At 40.1% G+C, this 22,110-nt stretch overlaps 2 protein-coding genes across 2 annotated transcripts; both read right to left on the bottom strand.

The window, feature by feature from the left end:
* Window positions 1-131: 131 nt before the first annotated feature.
* Window positions 132-10,487, bottom strand: LOC139954591 (trypsin-like). The gene is made up of 6 exons (XM_071954471.1): window positions 10,094-10,487; window positions 9,270-9,461; window positions 8,541-8,724; window positions 7,156-7,430; window positions 5,121-5,263; window positions 132-4,251 (listed from the first exon to the last, which is right to left on the bottom strand). Exons 1-6 carry the CDS (start codon window positions 10,164-10,166, stop codon window positions 4,063-4,065), a joined length of 1,056 nt encoding a protein of 351 aa, XP_071810572.1. The 5' UTR covers window positions 10,167-10,487; the 3' UTR covers window positions 132-4,062.
* A 3,462-nt stretch (window positions 10,488-13,949) lies between these two features.
* Window positions 13,950-19,631, bottom strand: LOC139954590 (trypsin-like). Its single transcript, XM_071954470.1, has 6 exons — window positions 19,394-19,631; window positions 18,818-19,024; window positions 18,072-18,255; window positions 17,668-17,942; window positions 16,929-17,071; window positions 13,950-15,905 (listed from the first exon to the last, which is right to left on the bottom strand). Exons 1-6 carry the CDS (start codon window positions 19,464-19,466, stop codon window positions 15,717-15,719), a joined length of 1,071 nt encoding a protein of 356 aa, XP_071810571.1. The 5' UTR covers window positions 19,467-19,631; the 3' UTR covers window positions 13,950-15,716.
* Between the last annotated feature and the right edge of the window lie 2,479 nt (window positions 19,632-22,110).

The raw sequence follows: 22,110 nt of genomic DNA, 5'->3' as shown, positions 1-22,110 counted from the left end.
CGCTTTTAAAATCACACAATTCATATTAGAAAACATTAAAACAAATGCAAATCCAGATTATATCAAGAACAGAACTCACAAAACACCATAACAAATGAAGAAAAGGTCGCTGCAAAAACCCATAGTCAAACACGAATGGCCTTATAATAGATGTTAAATTTGCATCGGGTTAAAGAATATTAATTTTGGTTTTTACCCATACACCGATGTGTGAATGGCATTAAATCCCTCTAAAGCCATAATGAAACTGGTAAAAAGAACATTTTGTTGCTTCAAACGAAAGGACTTGTAACCACCATTGTCATGACATTGACTTGAATCAATTCATGTTTACAAAAAGAGTCACGATTTTTCTTTCTTCTACATAACTCGGGAATGCACCGGGTAAGCCCCTAGAAAACCCCAAATCACTCAGGCAAAATCACATCAATCATGTTCCCTCTGTAAACATGAATTGAGCGGCTTTTGTTACCCTTATAAGTTATATACCTATAGAATGCCAGAACAAAACTGTATATACATGTAATATTCACAAAGAAAAAGAAGGGACGACAAAGATAGATGAACACATTGTAGGTGTACCAACAATGTACCAAAAAGCGAGCCATCATTGAATTGTCTCATACTATAGGTTTTTCCGGCAACAAAAATTCATTCATTTTAACTCCTGGCTCATTCATTTTAGTATTGAAAATGAATGCACTTTGAATCAGCATTCAAGAGTCAAAAAGAGTTATTCAATTTCAACAGTTGAGCATTCACTGGTCACATAAAATCTTCTTTTTTTTTTCAGTTTGTGTCTACTTGTGTCTACCGTTCAAATGCATATCCGCCGATAGGAAAAACGTTTGCAAACAATCCCAATTCGTTTTTAACGACCGGAGGCCACCGACATTCTTTTCATAATACAAAAATCAATGGACCTAACAAATGTCATAACTTTACACAGGAACGGCCAATTTGTTTGCTTCAAAATTCAGTAGAAGGCTTAAAGTCGACAGTTTCTAATTTAGCACTGTGCGTGTGTAACGTGGGTTACATCGTCTACTGCGAACGCGTTGAACTTGTGTGTTGCTACTTTACCACTCCAATAATTTATATGAATGGAAAACGACGTGATACCAGCGACGGCAGTGAAAGGCGGTGGGGTCCAAAGAGCTCGCTGCGGTCGGAATGTGTCAGCCTTTTACAGGCGCTGCGGTTCACATCCATAGTGTTTCCACTGGAGGCGGGTGCAGCGCTAATCGGATTAACTTGAGTTTTTTGGAGTTGTAACTCCTTCTGTTCCTTGCTTTTTGCTCTGAAAAGAGACCACTGCAAACCGGCACTCCGAGCCTCTGAGCATCCACTTCTTCAAAAGAGATTTTACTCATGGTTGTAAATTACCGACTTGATTACAAGACTAGGTTAGAGACCGTGCTCCATTCTTGTTTCCGACTTAGAAAGTGATGGGGCCTCACATTTCTTCCTTTATCAAAAACACGACGCAATATTATTTTGGTTCCTTGGAGATGTTTTGTGTACACTTTGGGGGAAATCGAGAGCAAACTTGCACTATTTATAAATCTTCAGAGCTGGGACATCATTCTAAGCCGGTACCGATAAACTTAAACTTGATTTGAGATGGCCTTTATGAACGTCAATTTATGCATAACAATTATTCGTGTAAGTGTAACGTGTTTTGACGTTTAACAGGCAAACTAACTCACTTCTAACTTTAACTTTATTTCAGAAGAGAAATAGAATTAGCTGTTTCAAACTGCTTCCCAACCAAAACTAAAATTAGGCCTGCATGAGTATACACGTAAATGCAAAATAATGTCAATGGTATCACGTTTTGACCCTAATAAAAACTCTAAAAGGGGTATGGGATAATAACAAAGCGTATTGTCGCAACCATGACACTCATTCATGAAGCCATCAATAATGGGACAATAATGGTGGCACAATTACCCGGATATCTTGAATAAATACCAGTGTTTTATGAAAGGAACCCGACAGCATGAAATGAAATTATTTAGTGACAATACCAATGTTAAAACAACCAACGCACTGGGCCAAATGTCACAGTTCTGCTTTAACAGTACGCACATTTTCGTGCTTACCGTAGCAGACAAATTTGCCAAGGTGAAATGTTAGCAAGAAACGTATGGCGATGTACTGTGACGTCATGTATTTTCGTGCAGTAAGCATTGGAATGTTACCATCATGCCTTTTCGTGTGCTAACTGTTAGCAGCACTATGAAATCCAAATCACACAGTAAGCACACCATCGGACGCTAAGCAGCTCTCAGTGCCCAATTTCATAGAGCTGCTATAGACACCAAAATGTTGCTTAGCATGACACTTCTTTCTTGATAGAAGCAAAATTTAACCAAATTCCCACGTGATTTTCAGGAAAAGCAAACAACAGCTGAATACCAGAACAAGCAATACGCAACACGCAACAAATGAACATTAGGGTTGTAGTCCTGTTTTTATCATCAAGGAAGAATGTCATGCAAATGTTTTTGCGTATAACAGCTCTATGAAATTGGGCCCTGGTCTTCAGCCGATTTTTGTATGCACTGAAGCATCTGATTGGGCAGTTTTGAAAAATCTATAAATTATTCAAATTGTAGGCGTACACGAACAATAAAATTCATTGGAACAGATGATGTGGAGTCACCCTTTTTGACGAAACTGAGTCAATCATCATCCATGTTAAAACCCTTACACTGATTGAAAACGTATGAGACCCATAGACATCGTATAAAGAAAGAAATTACTGCATTTTGTGACTGAAAATCTGTTCTGTAATTTCAATGAACAAGATTGTTTCACCATATTTATTCAGGTTTTATTTATTCATGTTTTATAGGCAATGTATTCAGCCAGTAAAACAGATAATTAAAAGTGTCGATGCGAAGACCCTAGCACTTTTGATAAAACTACTTACTTTACTGAAGCAATTAGCACAGTAAAAAGCTCATTTTAAATATAGTCTCTCAGTCTTAAAATTAATGTAGTTACAGTTTTTGAAAAATATTACCACCCCATTAGCCGCCACGCTAACCGCACGCACAGACTGAGCATGCTAGTCTTGGCCTAAGACGACAGTGTCTGATAGTGGAAAGCGCACCCTATGATTCAACAAACTTAAAGTCACCTGGAAATACAATTTTTATTTTTTCAAGCATAAGAGTACATAACAATAAAACAATTCTTTCAGTAATTGTTTGGAACGACTTATATGTTTAAATGTGTACTTTTTATGAGCTAGGTCTGGGAGGGCACAACTTTTTTTGATGACAGTTTTTTTTTTTTTTTTTTTAACTTTTGCCCTTCCCTGGACGGCCTGTGCTTGTTTTATTGTTTGTCCGAAGAATTAAAATAAATCAATCGCAGCTTAGTAAAGTGTGATGTCACAATACGAATAGCTTTGGTGATTCTGAAAATTTGTCTTATGATGGATTTTATTGCGGGGTGTTTTGGTTGTCGGAATAAATGGGTGTTGGAACATAGGAGTGTCGGAATATAGGGGTGTCGGAACATAGGGTTGTCGGAACATAGGGGTGTCGGAACATAGGGGTGTCGGATTATAGGTTGAGTTATCGGAACATAGGGGTGTCGGAATATAGGGGTGTCGGAATATAGTGGTGTCGGAACATAGGGGTGTCGGATTCAGGGATGTCGGAATTTAGGGGTGTCGGAACATAGGGATGTCGGAACATAGGGATGTCGGAACATAGGGGTGTCGGAACATGGGGGTGTCGGATATATGTTGAGTTGTCGGAACATAGGGGTGTCGGAACATAGGGGTGTCGGAACATAGGGGTGTCGGAATATAGGGGTGTCGGAACATAGGGGTGTCGGAACATAGGGGTGTCGGAACATAGGGGTGTCGGAACATAGGGATGTCGGAATATAGAGCAGTCACCAGTCTAATACTAAATTTATTGGTTTATTCAATTGGCAGCGAAGTTCCTACCAATCAAACAATCGAAAAATCCAGTGAAATTATCATCACAGTTGCTTTGACCTATTTGTCAATATGACTTTTATGATTGTTTTGGGATTAAACTATTTCCCACTGTGTGATGCAAAGACGTTTTCGAGCCAGTCTCCGTAACGAGCCACTTTGGTGTAAACACCGGGGTAGTTCCGTCTGGCACACCCGTGGCCCCAGCTCGTGATCCCCGTCAGATACCACCGCTCAACGTTCGCCGACGCATCCCGTCTACTGCACACCAATGGACCGCCGGAGTCACCCTGTCAAGAGTAGGGGACAAAATAAATGTTCAACATTAACAAGTTGTTAATTAGGTGTACGGGCATTCCGCCCTGAACACCGCTTGTTTTTGTTGTGTTTCTTCAAGACAGTGGACACTATTGGTAATTGTCAAAGACTAGCCTTCACAGTTGGTGTATCTCAACATATGCATAAAATAACAAACCTGTGAAAACTTGAGCTCAATCGGTCATCGAACTCGCGAGATTATAATGAAAGAAAAAAAAACCTTTTCATACGAAGTTGTGTACGTTTAGATGGTTGATTTCTAGACCTCAAGTACTAAACCTGAGGTCTCGAAATTAAATTCGTCGAAAATTACTTCTCTCTCGAAAACTATGGCACTTCACAGGGAGCCGTTTCTCACAATGTTTTATACCATCAACCTCTCCCCATTACTCGTCACCAAGAAAGGTTTTATGCTAATAAATATTTTGAGTAATTACCAATAGTGTCCACTGCCTTTAAGATGTTCGGGCATTCCGTCCGGAACGCCTCTTGATTTTGTTCGTACCCATTATCGGACAGATGTGTGTATCGATGTGGTAAGAGATTATTTCCCTGGGGATTCTTCCCGCGCCCCCCGCCCCCACCCACCACCACACGGAACGTCGTCCTAGAAATGTCATAGTGACAGCGCCCTCATTTGAATCAATTCCGTTTTGAATTCAGCCCATGACTACACATTTTCGGGGAACACGCACACAATGGGATATGTGACACCAGTGTGATACAAATTATACGCATAATTATTATTGTGCTATAAATACGCATAATATTGTTTCATCAACGATGTCAAATTCCCAATAAAAAAAAGAAGGTGTATATTGATTTGATATGTTTCGCCTACCTGGCAGGCGTCAATCCCTCCTTTCATGTATCCTGCACAGATCATGTTGTACGAAATACTAACAGGGTAATAACCAACGCAATCTCTGTGTTCAATAAGGGGAATCATCGTCTCTTGAAGAACATCAGCATTGTTACCGCCCTCTATAAATAGAAACAAGAAAGTCAATAATTCGTCACAGCGGATGACGCGAACAAGGCTCAACAATTAGAACCAAAAAACACGTGCAGATGTCTTTATCTTTAGACCAAAATAGCTCAATGTTCGAAATGCAAGTTTGAGGGCGCCCTTGTATGCCTGCCTGGCTATTTTGTTTGCTGTCGTTTTAGCCCTTTTAATCTACGAATATCTACTTTTGTGCTGCTCATCCGTGATTTCCCTTCACGTTTGACTGTGTAACATTATTTTTATTGAACTGTTGACCGAATTTTGATGTCATTATTTCGCTCTGGAGTGAGTATTTTATCGTGTTTATATCAGTTCTTTTTTCATAGTGGTATGTCACGAATCAAACGTGGCTGCGGCCCACAACCCGGACATGTTACGCACTACAAAACATTTGTTAATGCCATGCTTCTTATTGTCGTTCTTGAGAATTACATGTGGAGATTTGTTCTGTGTCTTCATTCATGTCCTTTGGACTTGCGTACAGTTACCGCGGTGAGGAATATTAATTATGACAATCGTCGTCTTTTAACAACTGTGAGTAAATGGTCAAAACATGGATATGTTCATCTAATGTTTCTGGCCCAGATCCTCTAATTGATGTAACTATCTTTGAATACGTGTTGAAGAACCCGGGTCCAGAGTCATCGCCTCCACGTCATGTAAGGTATTCAAGTTGGGACAGGATAAGTGAACTTGATATCGCCAATGAAGCAAATTTTCGGTGTACATCCCTCTCCCATCCAGAATAACTTACAACCATGAGCTGCTTGCTTTTTGAACGTTCATAATACACTCTTTCAAAAGAGGTATGTCATATCACCTCAAATTACTACATATTTTGAAATATTGTGCTGATGCTAAACAGTTCATTGTGCTGATGCTAAACATTTCATTGTGCTGATGCTAAACAGTTCATTGACTTATTTACTTCTTTTTGATTGGTGCAGCATTGTTTGGCCGAGCCCGGCCGACCCGTGTTAAGGGTCCGGCCCTTGGCTGTGTAACTTTGTAATTGATTCATCCACGCCCTCTGATCATGCTTCCTTTCATTTTGCATCGACCACCGCCAGTGAATGTAGTAAAACAACATCGTGTTCTGAAAAATGCCAACTTATTTGATGAGATAAAACCTGTTGTTCAAACTTCCTGGACCAATTATTCGCCCGGGTGAGATACATCAAGTGAGAAGGTTGGTCTTTGGTAAATACCAAACATGTCCAGTGCCTTTAATTATCGCTTGCACAGTCTATCGTGTTAGTATACTATTGAACTAACTAATGAGGAATGTTTCGTATTTAAAGAAACTGGACACTTTTGGTAATGTTGTCAAAGACCAGTCTTCTCACTTGGTGTATCTCAACATATGTATAAACATAGAACAAGAACATAGAAGCAAGAACCAGGCTCTATATGGTATAATATAAAATAAAATAAAATGTGTTTGCATAAAATAACAAACCTGTGAAAATTTGAGCTCAATTATTGGTCGTCGAAGTTGCGAGATAAAAACGAAATGCCCTTGTCACACGAAGTTGAGTGCTTTCAGATGCTTGATTTGGGGACCTCAAAATCTTATTCTGACGTCTCAAAATCAAACTCAAAATATTTTAGTTGAAAATTACTTCTTTCTCAAAAAATACGTTTTTCTTCAGAGGGAGTCGTTTATCACAGTGCGTTATACTTTAAACCGCTCCCCTTGATCGTCAAAAGTAACTTTTTTTGCTTACGGTCCAATGTATTTAACATTCTGATAAAAAAAACCACCCGTAACCTCTGTGTGACCTAACCCAGCGATGAAGTCTAGCGTGTAAGTATTGTAACTAAAAGGAGTTTTTCGGATTTAAAATTCTGCTAAAAACACTCTTACCCCTTGTGTTGCCAAACCCAGCGATGTAACACACAGATGAGATGTCGAAGCCGGCACTGACACCCGCGTCCAGACAAACTGAGTTGATGAACTGACTTTCCTCTGGTAGTGGACTAGCAAGCACCATAACGGCGATGTCGTTGTCATTGTTGTTGCGGTTGTAACTTTCGTGAATGATGACCTGTGTCACGTCACTGACATACTCATCGTTCTCCTCGCTGTCATTTTCTCGGTTCTTGCCCAGAATTACCTTCCAGTAAGTTGCAACTTTGCCACTGAGAATGTAACGGAAAAAAGGCATAAAGTCACCTGGAAGTGGTGTTTTGCAAAATAACGCCTTTGTAACTAAAATATACGCTTTTGTAACTAAAATTTAGTTTCCATGTTATTTACAAATTTTAAAATAAGCCCGACCCAAGAGGGCGCTGTTCATGACGTCAATCGAGGCGCGCTATCTGAAGAGGAAATGTGTAGTCTGGCCCCATACACTACGTCTCGACCGGATCGGTATGATGCTTACGTATACAGAACTACGGTCACGGAGCAGACTGCACGCACTGTATGGCTGATGTGCGGACGGTCCATTTGGATTACCCATCACGGTGAATCGCAAGATAGTGACACAAGATAGTGACGCTTGGCGCAAGCTTGGCGCATGGCGCATGCCCTCAAAGTTGAAACACTACCTGATTTTTACAGGTTTTCTATAGGCAAAATGCTCCTTTGGGTTCGTGGTCTTTCAGGTACCTTCTTCGACTTCCCCACTAGCTGGAACAATTGTTGGGAAGGCGTCATGTTTTAGAAAAGAACTTTTCTCTTTATGTCAAAATGTGTAATGTATTCCGGATTCTCGAAGCACGACGGCTCGAAGTGTTTGCTGCGCAGCGCTGGAAAAGACGTCGGACCGGACCATATTGCAAACTGACCTCATCTTTAGTTGTTTTGCTGCGTCCAGCAGCAAACACACTTGGTCCACCCCTGGTCGACATTGCCGGGAAAATGCATGGGAAAAGCACTTTTTCGAAACGTACAAACTTTCGACTAGGACTTGAATGTACTTGCACGTCCGTGTGTGTTCGATTGAGGCAAAGTCTGCCTCGATTGACGTCACAAAAGGGGTAGGCGGAGTCACCCCACTTAACTTTATTAATTTTTTTTAAACATATAAATCGTTAAAGACAAATACTCCAAAAATTATTTTATATTTCAGAAACATGTACTCTAATGTTTGAAGAAAGAAATTCTATTTCCAGGTGACTTTAATAGATTAAACCTTAAATTGTCTACTGTTGTCACCCAAATCCTAGATATTCTCCTAAGCTCTGACCTTCTTAAGTATACATTGATTCTTATAATTGTGTTAAGTGATATAATTATCAGCTTACCCCAAAACATCGACGCAGTGGGCCGCAGTTACGATGTACTTGTTCTCCACCAAGGTACCACCACAGCTGAAAAAACCACGGAAATAAAGCTGAGCGTACCACGGCCAGGCACCGCGTGCAGCGTCTTCACCACCCACGATTCGCTGGGAGGTTCCCTCTGGTTGACGTGTTCCGCAACCGCCGTCTATATAGTATACAACATAAATCAAAATGACACAAAATTTTGTCATTCTTCGCAGCTCTCCTGTACTAGGTCGGTCCGTCATAATGCCTTGTTTAAATTGTTAACTTTTAAAACATTGATGGTTATTAAAATGACATCGCCATAAACGGATTTCAAACTACGTCACTTTCAGTTTGTCAAGCACCGTTACTGATTGTTCAAAATGATACCACAACAAAATTAAAAAAACAATTATCAAAGGAATATACTGTCTTAGGGGCTCCTTTCCTCGGCTGGTTTTGAACGAGACAATTATGGGAAACTATTTATTTTACTATTTTATTAATAAATGTGAATATCCTACACACAAACGATTGGTGTCCAGCTAAACAAAACCTTTTTAAAGGTTAAAACATTGTTGGTGATTATGAAGAACGCTAAATTGCAATTGTTAAATCTTTGTTTTAATTCAACGTGTCGGTACCCTAAATGTTTTACTCGAAACAAAGGGAATAGCGCTAATTTTGCCACCAAAGAACATTGGCTTCCCCATTCATTCTCCTTACCTGCTTCGGGAAAACAAGTCATGAGCTCACACATCTGGTACTCGGTGTCTTCTCCCGGGCACTCCGTGGCCGTCTCGCAGGGGCAGACCCGGGTTCGGTGCCTCTGCCCGGCGCCGCATGGCGCGTTACACTCGGTCCACTCACCCCAGTCATCCCAACCCCCGCACGGTGGTGGTGGGGTCGGCTTCGAGCCTTCGTTGTAAAGAAACATTTTTATTATTGCAAATAAAGCAAAGCTTTACAAATGAGTTTTTTTTCCTAGACATTTCAGTTTTTTAACGTTCCATTTTTTTTGGCAGTAGGCTTGAGAGGACTTCGGTAAAAAGAGAAACAATTGGACATATATTTTCGAAGAGTTGCTTCAGCAGAAAAATAGAAGAAGCTTAGTACAGCAAACAGAATAGGAATAACTGTAAAAAAAACAAAAAAAAACTCCATGTGTACCTAATTTTTTATTTATCTATTGACCAAACCAACAGCGGGATAGCCGCAAATTACAGGAAAGGATAGTACACAATTAAAAATATTCACATAGACTACATAAAATAATATGATGTACAATTAAAGTAGAAACATCTTCGGGAAGAAGATTACAGCAAAAATTTAAAAATAAAATATACATTATATATATTTTAAAAGCATGCCTTCGATAAAAGAAGAATAAACAAGAAAAGATAAAAGAAGAAAAAAATTGAAACTGAACAAAAAATATGTATATATATATAAATTATATATCACTGAAGGCAAAAAATAATAAAGGAAATAAAGCAAAACAAACTGATAAACAAAAATAATAAAATAAAATGACAACAATTTTTACTTACAACAAAGGGAAATTTGGGGACAGATCCCTGCGATACAGACGAAGAGCATCCCGGCAGCGAAAAGGTTGAACATCTTGATCGCAGACTTTCAGATCAGTTGTGCAGAAAACGAGCTAAGTTTGCGTTTTTATTTGTTTGTTGTGGCTCCTTTCACAAGAGTTTCAGTTCTGACTAGACAAGTTTTGTTTTAGCCATTTTATACAGATCACAACGTCAAACTTACTATGTGATTTGATCTGCTGGTAAGATTTTATTTGAATAACAACGGGTTTAAAGTGACTTAGGATTGGACAACATTCGATGACTGGGCTCAGGTTCTAGGCTGTAACCAAAGGGTTGGATGTGCTGAAGTCCCACCAATCAAACAGGCCTAGGCCTAAGCTCTATATGCCTTTCTCATATTTTACACAATGGCTTGGCGAGACACGCAAGAACGGGGCCTTATTTGGGCAGCACACCACGTGGCTCGTGCTTGTAAGTGCAAGACTGCTTGGCGAATCTAAAAATGGCACTTTTACTAGACAGGTAACGTCATTGTCACTGGGTTTTTATCGGGTATTTTGAGAAAATCCCCCTTTTCCGCCCCAGCGATTTAAGCAAGAGCAATTGAACGTGCGTATAATTGCATGAGAAAACTGATAGACCCAAGTGGTCCGATTGTTTTGTTGTGGGTTTTTTTAGTTAAAACTTCAAAGATTGGTTTTATATGAGTGAGTGTTTAGTTGAAAACATGGAATGAACATACATGTGAACGACTGTAATCTTTCCAAAACAAATGACATATAAAAAGGACGCAAATCACGTCAAATGACGTTTAATAAAGTGTGCTATACGTGACATTACAATACCAGGTTATAAGTTTAAACTCTCCCTGCATTCCACCCCTATAATGTAGCCAGTTAAAATCCCGCTTCCGACCAGAGCCTTGCTTGTGAATTAATTTGTCTGTGACCATAAAGCTTTAGATTAATGTTGCCCCCTGTCTGTTTTAGGTTTCCTGATGACACTGCAATTTATAGGCCTATTCTAAATCCTGCTTCACGGTTACACTAAAAACTACCTCCCGGGTCAGACTCAACCCGGTTCCGAGTACATATATACCAGGTGTGCCTGACCAATTTTAAGGCCAGTGTGACCCGGAAATTTGTATCAAAGTGACACAGAAATGGGTCAAGCTGACGTAGAATCGCAGCTAAAGTCAGTTGATGTTGTAGTAACTAGTATGCAGGCTAGAGACGACTTAAGACTAATCTTAAGACTAAGGACGAGTCCCAACCCTGCACTGTGGCATGCAGACCTTAAGATTAGTCCTAAGTTAGGAAGAGTTACTCGTCCTAACTCGAGATAAGACGAGTCCTAACTCTTTGTGAAATCGACGGCCGGTTATATAATTTGACCGTGAGCTTCTTGCGTGCATCTTCAAATGCAGGTTACAATGCTTAATGCTTCTTTAGGGTTTCTTGGTTTTATTACCAGAAAGATGTTTAAGAAATCATATAATCATTATAAAGCATTGTGTGTATAAGGACAAGTGGCCCGTGCAAGGGATTTGTCAAACTCAAATAGCAAATAACACAAAGAACCACAAGTCATCTAACTTTATTTAGACACAATTTTTAACCACATCTAACCACATCCATCTCATCAATGCTTGTTTTATATTTATTTTTATATCGCTTCTTTTTTTAAGACACTGGACACCTTTGGTCAATGTCAAATACCAGTCTTCTCACTATAGGTGTATCTCCACAATGCATTAAAGAACAAACCTGTGGAAATTTGAAGTTGCGAGGTATTAATAATGACGGGAAAAAACATTGTCCTGCGAAGTTGTGTGCTTTTAGATGCTTGATTTCGAGACCTCAAAATCTAATTCTGAGAGGTCTCGAAATCAAATTCGGAGAAAATTACTTCTTTCTCGAAAACTACGTCACTTCAGAGGGAGCTGTTTCTCACAATGTTTATACTATCAACCTCTCCCCGTTACTCGTTACCAAGTAAGGTTTTATGCTAATAATTATTTTGTATAATTGCCAATAGTATCCACTGCCTTTAAACTGTTTTGCCACCTTCCTTGTCGCTAATGAACTCGTGATATTTCCTCTGATCTACTCTTGTGTCAGAGTAGAGTTGTCATGATTGTCTTATGTTTGTCTGTCCTTTTGTTTGCATGTCTGTCTGTTTTTTGTTTTTCTTTGTCCGTCTGGCTGGTTTTTTTTGTTTTGTTTTTACAAGCTTCAAAAAACACAAGTGGATTTAAAACCATCTAAAGCGAGAATGAAACTGGTATAAAAAACATCTTTTAAAACAATGAAGCAGGAGCTAAAACAATAATGAATTAAACATGCTATTAAAAACCACAAACACTAACATACAAAATTTAAAACCAACTCCTCCCTCGGCCTCAAACGAAAGGACTTGTAACCACCATAGCCGTGGCATTGAGTTAAATCAATTCATTTTTACAGAAAGAGTGATTTTTTTTCTTTTACACAACTCGGGAAAGCACCATACTGTAGTCCGACATAGAAACTGGGGCCTCACATTTCTTACTTTAAAACAAAAAATATTATTTAATTTTTTGTTTATTAAAGATGTTTTGTGTGCACTTTGGGGAGAATCGAGAGCAAACTTGCACTATTTATAAATCTTCAGAGCTGGGACTTCATTCTAAGCCGGTACCGAGAAACTAAAACTTAGATGGCCTTTATGAACATCAATGTATGCATAATAATTATTCATAATTTTGATTAAAAAATTTCGACGTATAACAGGCAAACTAAATCACTTCTAACTGCATTTCAGAAGGGAAATAGAATGAGCTGTTTCAAACTGCTTCCCAACCAAAACTAAAAACAGGTCTATAGTATACACGTAAATGCAAAGTTATGTGTATTACCTCACGTTTTGACCCTTATACAAACTCATGGGATAACAAAGCGTGTTTTTTGGTTCCTAGGGGTAAAAAATGTGTTGTCGCAACCATGACACACAATGAAGCCATCAACAATGGGAAAACAACCGGATATCTTGAATGAATACCAAATGTATTGAATGAACCAGACAGCATACAATGCACTTGAAATTATTAGTGACAATACCAATGGTTCAACGACCAACGCACTGGGCCCATTGTCACAGTTCTGCTTGACGCGGTAAGCAAATTTTCGTGCTTGCAGCAGAACAAATTGCCAAGGTGAAAGGTTAGCAAGAAACATAAGGCGGCCATATTGCGCGTTCACCACGGAGATGTACTGTGACGTCATGTATTTTTGGGCAGTAAGCATTTGAAAGTTACCATGCCTTGTGTGCTAACGGTTAGCAGCGCTATGAAATGCAAATCACACAGTAAGCACAACATCGGACGCTAAAGCAGCTCCCAGGGCCCAATTTCATAGGCACGACAATTTTGCTTAGCATGACACTTCTTTTTTGATATAAACAGGATATAACCAAATTCCCATGTGATTTTCAGGAACAGCAAACAACAGCTGAATACCAGAACAAGCAATACGCAACACGCAACAAATGAAAATTGTGTTTTTATCATCAAGGAAGACATTTCATGCAAATGTTTTTGCTGAACAGCTCTATGAAATTGGGCCCTGGTCTTCAGCCGATTCGTGTATGCAGAAGCATCTGATTGGGCAGTTTTGAAAAAATCTATAAATTATTCAAATTGTAGGCGTACACGAACGAATAACCATTCAGTTTGAATGTGGAGTCATCCTTTATGACGAAATTGAGTCAATCACCATCCATGTTATAAAACTCTCACAGTGATTGAAAACGTTTGAGACCAAAAGGCACAATGAAAGAAATGACTGCATTTTGTGACTGGAATCTGTTTCGCCATATAGGTATTATTTATTCAGGTATTATTTATTTATGTTTTAAAGGCAATGGATACATCTAGTAAAACAGATAAATAAAAGTGTCGATGCAAAGAATAGGCCCTATGCGTTTTTGACAAAACTACTAACTTAATCTGAAGCAGTTAACACAGTACAAAGCTCATTTTAAACATTCTCTCAGTCTAAAAATTTATGTAGTTACAGTTTTTGAAAATATTACCACCCCATTAGCCGCCACGCTAACCGCACGCACAGACTGAGCATGCCAGTCTTGGCCTAAGACGACAGTGTTTGATAGTGGAAAGCGCGCCCCATGATTTAAGCGAGCTAGTCAAGTTGGTAAAATCATATTAAGAGGGCACGCTTTAGCGATTTACAACTGAGCATATTTAGACTATCCACTATCAATCACTGTCGTCTTGGTCGCTAGACTTTGCATACGTTTGGTTTGGGAACTGTTCGATTGTGTTAATAACAAATCAATCAATCAATCAACCATTTTATTTCCATACAAACATACAAATATCACAATATGATTTACAAAACTGAAGCTGTATGGAGGCATGACCCATTAAAGGCAAAAGCTTGTAATAATAATATTAATAACACGTTTTATATAGCGCTTTTTACACGTGTCTCAAAGCGCTTCAGACATTATTACCCCTGGGCACAGGGCCTTAAATCATTCCTTAAACCAACTCAGCTCCCTGGGGAGTATACAGCCTGTTATGTGCGCAATATATGCGCTACTCGGCTAAACCAATCACAAGAACCATCTCTGCCCTCACAGGTACCCATTTACCCCTTTAGGCTGGGATGCCTGGTACGAAACAAAGGTATACATACAATTGTAGATGTACACAATAAAACTGACATCTGAAAAGTTCAGTTCAAAGGGTGGTCGTGAGATATCTCCGAAAATCCCGGAGCGAATAAATGTTTATGTCCAAACAGGAAAAATTCCAAGAGATACACCAGAAGCGTTATCTCAGATTCAAATTCTAGGGCTTAACATCTGTTGTCTGATTACATAACGGCATTACTTTGAAGTGAAGTGAAATGATTCTACAAATGCTTTGTATTTTGCAGGCTTCTAAAAACAATGTACTAATTTCCATTCATTTTAAAGCCGTTATACACTTTCGGTAAGCAGTATTGTCCAAGGCCCACACTTCGTGTATCACAACTTATATATAAAATTAATAACAAACCTGTGAAGAAAATTTAGGCTCAATCGGTCATCGGAGTCGGGAGAAAATAACGGGAAAACCCAACCTTGTTTCCGCACGTTTCGCAGTGTCATGACATGTGTTTACTATAAATCCGTAATTCTCGCTAACGAGAATTGATTATTGTTTTAATGTTTTCTCAAAAAGTAAAGCATTTCATGGAATAGTATTTCAAGAGAAGTCTTTCACCATTATCTTCTGTAAACCCTGTAAGTTAGTTGTAAATCTGTGAACTTTTATTTGTTTCTGTTCCGAAAGTGTATAATGGATTTAAGGGTGATTAACAAACGAATACCGTCCCTTTAAAAGTGAGGGCAGCCCTCATGCTGGGAGCAGCCCTCTCGCGAGATTAATGAGAGAACCGTTCCGCTAACTTTGCGATAGAGGGCTTGTCCACAAGTCTAATAATACATTTATTTGTTAATTCAGTTGGCAGCGAAGTTCCTACCAATCAAACAATCGAAAAATCCAGTGATATTATCATCACAGCTGCTTTGACCGATTTGTCAATATGACTTTTATGATTGTTTAGGGATTAAACTATTTCCCACTGTGTGATGCAAAGACGTTTTTGAGCCAGTCTCCGTAACGAGCCACTTTGGTGTAAACACCGGGGTTGTTCGGTCTGGCACACCCGTAGCCCCAGCTTGTGATCCCCGCCAGATACCACCGCTCAACGTTCGCTGACTCATCCCGTCTACTGCACACCAATGGACCGCCGGAGTCACCCTGTCAAAGAGGAGGGGAAAACAATCAACATTGTTTAAAACAAGTTAATATAACTATATTAAATCGTTTGCAGTACCCGCTGCTAAAACATGGGATTCGAACTGCCTCTAGCTACTGGGCAATCTCGGTGGTCTAGTTGGTAGTAAGAAGACAATGCTCTAGAACTGTAAAGGTCGTGGGTTCGAATCCCCCCCAAATATTATGCCTGTGATTTTTCACGGAACTCGGGTAGTACAGTGCTAACACACATCGGTGTATATATGGGTAAAAACCAAAATGAATATTCTTTATCCCCGATGCAAATTTAACATTACATTACAACATTAACATTTAGTACATTAACACTAGTAAACAACTTCCGTTGCTACGGATTTTGTACACTGTTGCAATAGGTTTATTACATTGATTATAAAAATGTTTAGTGCATTGATTGTTATGTGTAGGCCTTTAGTTCAGCACGTCGGTGCGGCTTTATGGTAGAAATGCAAAATAAAAAACATTGTACGGTGCTCTCAACCAATCACAAGGCAGAAACTGTGCACCGGGTGTGATAGTAAATAACATAAATCACAAGAACCATGCTGGGACAGGGTCAGACACCGGTGGAGGAAGATTATGTAACTCTAATGATTTGTATATACCGCCCCCACCACCCCCCCCCCCACCACCCCCACCCCCCCCCCCCCCCCCCCCCACCACCCACCACCACCAACACGGAAAAGTTCTATTTAACCCATGTTAATAATTATACAGGAACGAACACGCGCACACAATCATATGTTTATCCGAGGACTTCTCTTTCTTCTCTCATTGTTAGGACATAGTTTATGTTCAGACGCCCCATTGGTTTTGTACACAAAAATCTACCGAGGACTGTCACCGGTCCTCGGTTATCAATAGTAGACATGACCACTTGTGACACCATTGTTTCTACCTCCATGGCTATGCACATGTTTCATCTACTTTCGGTAAAATTCCCAATTTCACATAAGGGGTGTACATGGATTGATTTGTTTCGCCTACCTGGCAGGAATCAATTCCTCCTTTCATGTATCCTGCACAGATCATGTTGTCCGTAATACGTCCAGGGTAAGCATTTCTGCAATCTCTGGTGTTGTAAAAGGGAACCATTGCTTCTTGAAGAACATCAGCAGTTGTACCGCCCTCTATAAATAGAAACAGGAAAGTCAATAATTCTACACAGCGGATACCGCGGACAATGCTCAACAATTAAAACCAGAAAAACACTATATAGTTGGCTTACATTTATCTTTAGATCAAAACAAATCAATGTTCGAATGGCAAATTTTAAGACGAGGTGAATACTTTTAAATAAATTGCAGGAACTTTATTACGTTGGAATATGTTTTCGTAAAACCCACTGGTACAAAAAAAACTCTGCAACAAACTAACTGTTCTTCCTTGTTCTCGCTAAAAAAAAAAAAATTGATGGGATGGAGTTAAGGACACTGTACACATTTGGTAATGGTCACAGAGAGGATTCCCATATGCATACAATAACAAACCTGTGGAAATTTTGGTCGTCGAAATTGCGAGATTATAATGGAATTTAAGAAAAAACACCCTTGTCACACGAAGTTATGTGTGATTTCGAGACCTCAAAATCAAATTATAAGGTCTCGAAATCGAAAATTACTTCTTTCTCGACAACTACGTTACTTCAGAGGGAGTCGTTTCTCTCAATTACCAACAGCTCTCCATTGATCGTTACAAGTAAGTTTTCATGCTGTTACACCCTTACCCTGTGTGCGGCCAAACCCAGCGATGTAACAGACAGATGTGCTGTCGAAGCCGGCACTGACACCCGCGTCCAGACAAACCGAGTTGATGAACCGACTTTCCTCTGGTAGTGGACTAGCAAGCACCATGACGGCGATGTCATTGTCATTGTTGTTGCGGTTGTAACTTTCATGAATGATGACCCGTGTCACGTAACTAACATGCTCATTGTTGTCCTCGCCGTCATTTTCTCTGTTCTTGCCCAGAATGACCTTCCAGTAAGCTGCAACGTTGCCACTGAGAAAGAAGGTTAAATTAATTCTTAAATTGTCTACGTTTGTCACCAAAATCCTAGATGTTCTCATAATCTCTGACCTTCTTAAGTTATTACATTGATTGTTATTAGTTTATTTAGTGATAGCTTACCCCGAACCATCGACGCAGTGGGCCGCGGTAACAATGTACTTGTTGTCAACCAAGGTACCACCACAGACGAAAGAACCACGGAAATAAAGTTGGGCGTACCACGGCCAGGCACCTCGTGCAGCGTTTTCACCACCCACGATACGCTGGGAGGTTCCCTCTGGTTGACGTGTTCCGCAACCGCCGTCTATATAATATACAGCATAAATCAAAATGACACAAAATAGTGTCATTGTTCGCAGCTCTCCAGACCTGTACTAGGCCACCATCCTACCATCGGACCCATAGGCGACAGAAATGCCTTGTTAAAAGTGTTAACTTTTAAAACATGGATGATTGTTAAAATGACATCGCCATAAACGGATTTCAAACTACGTCACTTTCAGTTTGTCAAGCACCGTTACTGATTGTTCTAAAAGCTACCCCAACAAAATAAAATAAAAAGAAAATTCTGTCTAGGGGCTCCTTTCCTCGGCTGGTTTTAAAAGAGACAATTATGGGAAACTATTTATTTTACTATTTTATCAATAAATGTGCACCTCCTACACACAGACGGTTGGTGTCCAGGTAAACAAAACCTTTTTAAAGGTTAAAACATTGTTGGTGATTATGAAGAACGCTAAATTGCAAACGTTAAATCTTTGTTTTAATTCAACGTGTCGGTACCCTAAATGTTTTACTCGAAACAAAGGCAATATCATTAATTTTTGCATCAAATAACATTGGTTTCACCCATTCATTCTCCTTACCTGCTTCGGGAAAACACGTCATGAATTTACACATCTGGTACTCGGTGTCTTCTCCCGGGCACTCCGTGGCCGTCTCGCAGGGGCAGACCCGGGTTCGGTGCCTCTGCCCGGCGCCGCATGGCGCGTTACACTCGGTCCACTCACCCCAGTCATCCCAGCCCCCGCACGGTGGTGGTGGTGGTGGTGGTGGGTTCGACTGCGACGGGCCTGTTGCGAAAAAAGGTTCTTATTGCAACTAAAGCAATGCTTGATGAGAATGTCCGATATGCAATATCGAAAAAGCAATATCGATATTCGCTGAACAAACACAACTTGTCAATGTCCAATTTCAATATAAAACAAAAGTTCATGTCATTGCAAAGAGTGTTTTTATCAAAACTTTTCAGGTCGTTTAGTGTTTTTTTTCCCCACAGTAGTCGTAAAGTGGACTTCCGTAAAAAGAAAAAACTCACCAACTGTACAATATTTCAAAGAGCTGCCTCAGCATAATAAGTATAGTTTATCAAACAACGAATTCTCGGTGTACCTTTTGTGACTACAGTACTATGCAAATTTACAAAAAGAGTATTTACTTACAACAAAAGGAAATTTGGGGACAGATCCCTGCGAGACAGACAAAGAGCATCCCGGCAGCGAAAAGGTTGAACATCTTGATCGGACTTTCAGATCAGTTGTGCAGATTACGAGCGTTGTCAGTTTGTGGCTCTCTACAGCTGAGTTTCAGTTCTAACTACAAGTTTAGGTTGAGCTACTTTATATAAACCAAAACTTCATGCAACTTGTTTTTATAAGAATTTTCATCAAATGTATTGACTTGATTTGATCTGCACATAGGCCTACAGTAAGATTTTGTTTGAATAACAAAGGACAGTGACGGCATGCACGGCGTAGGCCTATGGGTTGTGCAACATTCGTTATGAATTAAGTGACTTGGATAATTTCTTTGTAAGGCTCTAAACAGGATTTCAAGGTTTTTTTAGGAAGAGTCCCTCCAAACAAAAATGCACTTGGCCAGACACCTCCATGGTGACACCTCCATGTTGATCCATCCTTTGTGTCATAGAATCAGGCTTGATATTTCCCCGACGCCTGAAGTCAAGTTGATGTATTAATATAACATTTGGGTGGTTTCCAGAATTGGCCCCCTTTGAATAATTCCAAGAAGCGGTAACGGATGTGGAAATGCAATTATTACTTCACAAGTCTAAAAATGGTGATTTTTAGATAGATTAATAATATAATAGATGTTAAATTTGCACCACATAAAATCAATGTTGATCCCATCAGTATTGTATAGAGAACACATCCTATCACATGCAGTATCAACCATGCTAACAACGTGATCGGTGTTCAGCAGGCTGTACCGGATGATCTATACAAATCTGTCGTTTAAAATAAAATAACATTCATTAGTTTCGACAGCTCTCACCCACTCCACATGAAAATGTAAGAAAAGCCTAAGAAGCGGTTTCTAATAAACCCGTATGTATGGCAGTTTGTTTAAAAGAAGCGGCTGTGAAACGGTTAGTGAGTTCTACTGGAGATGTTTCATATGGTTGTTACCAGCTGGGTGTTTCTTAGCCTTTGGTCAAGGCGCACGCGGCACAACGGATAGCACGCACAGCCCAAAAAATGTAACGCACGAAAAATACTATCACCGCGAGCGGTGAAGCCGCGAAGCACCTTTACCAACTCGTTTTGGGGGCCTTATGTTTTTCTTTACATTTGCCAACGATTTTGGTGGGAGAAAATGTAACGAATTTGCATCGAACGTTCTCTTGACGTCATGCAAGTAATTGTGGCTTCTTACCCAGCAACTCACCACGCTAATGCATTATGCATTACATTTTTTCCCACCAAAATCGTTGGCAAATGTAAAGAAAAACATAAGGCCCCAAAACGAGTTGGTAAAGGCGCTTCGCGGCTTTGCCGCTCGCGGTGATTTTTTTTTTCGTGCGTTACATGTTTGGGGTTGTGGGTGCCATCCGGTGTGCCGCGTGCGCCTTGACTAAAGGCTAGGTGTTTCTGTGACTCATTGTTTTGCCGAGTTCCCACGAAGGAGATCATCTACAACAATAAACGATGTGGCGCTTTTGTAAACATGTGATATTTGTCTAGCCGCGAACGTCCCTGTCCATCATATTATTATGATTGGTGCATAAAGTTCACGGACTGATGGTCACCACAGGGCTCTTTAGTCGACATATAAGAAATAACAAGGTATACGTTAGACCATTAGACTTGATTCTAAGTCTGTGAACGTGGCTTTATTAGTCGTCCTGATAGCCGCTATACATTGAGCAAATTCGGGTGTTTTGTGCACAATGGTTAACTAAAGGTCATCATGCTAACGGTTGACCATTTTGCACTCGAACCCAGGCTGGTTTCAAGTAGTCTGGTCCCCTGACCAAAGATTCCTTGACGTCTCTTGTTAAAAATCTTAGGTCAGGTATCACCCACGGTTAAAAATAGAGCATGACGCAACTTGTCAGGGTCGGGGGTCATCTCCAGGGAAACCATGTCTGCATGTACTACTAGTTGCGATAACGTAAATAACCCTCCTCCCAGCGGCCGCCAGGCCGGAGGGTTACGAGATTATTTTGATCGTCAATTAATGACAATCTGGTTCAACACGTATAATTTTGACAGCTAGTCACCAGATTTTGCCCCATTTTTACCACTTTTAAAAATCATGAAACTTAATCCTCAGTCAATGTCTAATGAACACTCAAGTCAAAACACCTTTGAAAAAAAAAATGGAAGAAAAGGACAAAAACTTACCAGATCCCGGAGCGATTTCCCAGGTTTATATATTTTGAACTTGTCGCATCGCTTTGCAAACGCTTTATTTTAGGCACAACGCCTGCATTGGCAATAACTGGCATAAAAACTCCTGGATCTACGGCCGACAGGACTGACATTACGAGTCCGTACCGAACATCAACGATACTGTCCGAATGTTGACGACAACACGTTCGGAACATTTCGGATAACTTCGAAAGAGGAGGAATTCCTCCTTTTTGGTCACGTGATTTGGGTGATACCGGACCCTAAATTCGACAGAGCCTAGTCGGAGATTTTTGGGTCTGGGAACCAGACTAGGTTTCAGGTTGACTGGTCCCAACCGCATGTTCCGTTCTAACACGTGGAAGCTCAAAATGGAACCAGTGACACTATAGCGAATGAGTCGTTCAAATGAGTGCGTCACTGCGCATGTGACGTTGCTGGTCAGTAGTCAACCGACGAGAGACTTAGGCCGTTTCCGAAACGACGACTTCGGCTACAGCTATGTC

This window comes from Asterias amurensis, chromosome 2 (assembly GCF_032118995.1).
Source record: "Asterias amurensis chromosome 2, ASM3211899v1".
Lineage (NCBI taxonomy): Eukaryota > Metazoa > Echinodermata > Asteroidea > Forcipulatida > Asteriidae > Asterias > Asterias amurensis.
Note: the sequence above shows the minus strand (reverse complement) of the source record. Positions and strands in the feature narration are given on the sequence as shown.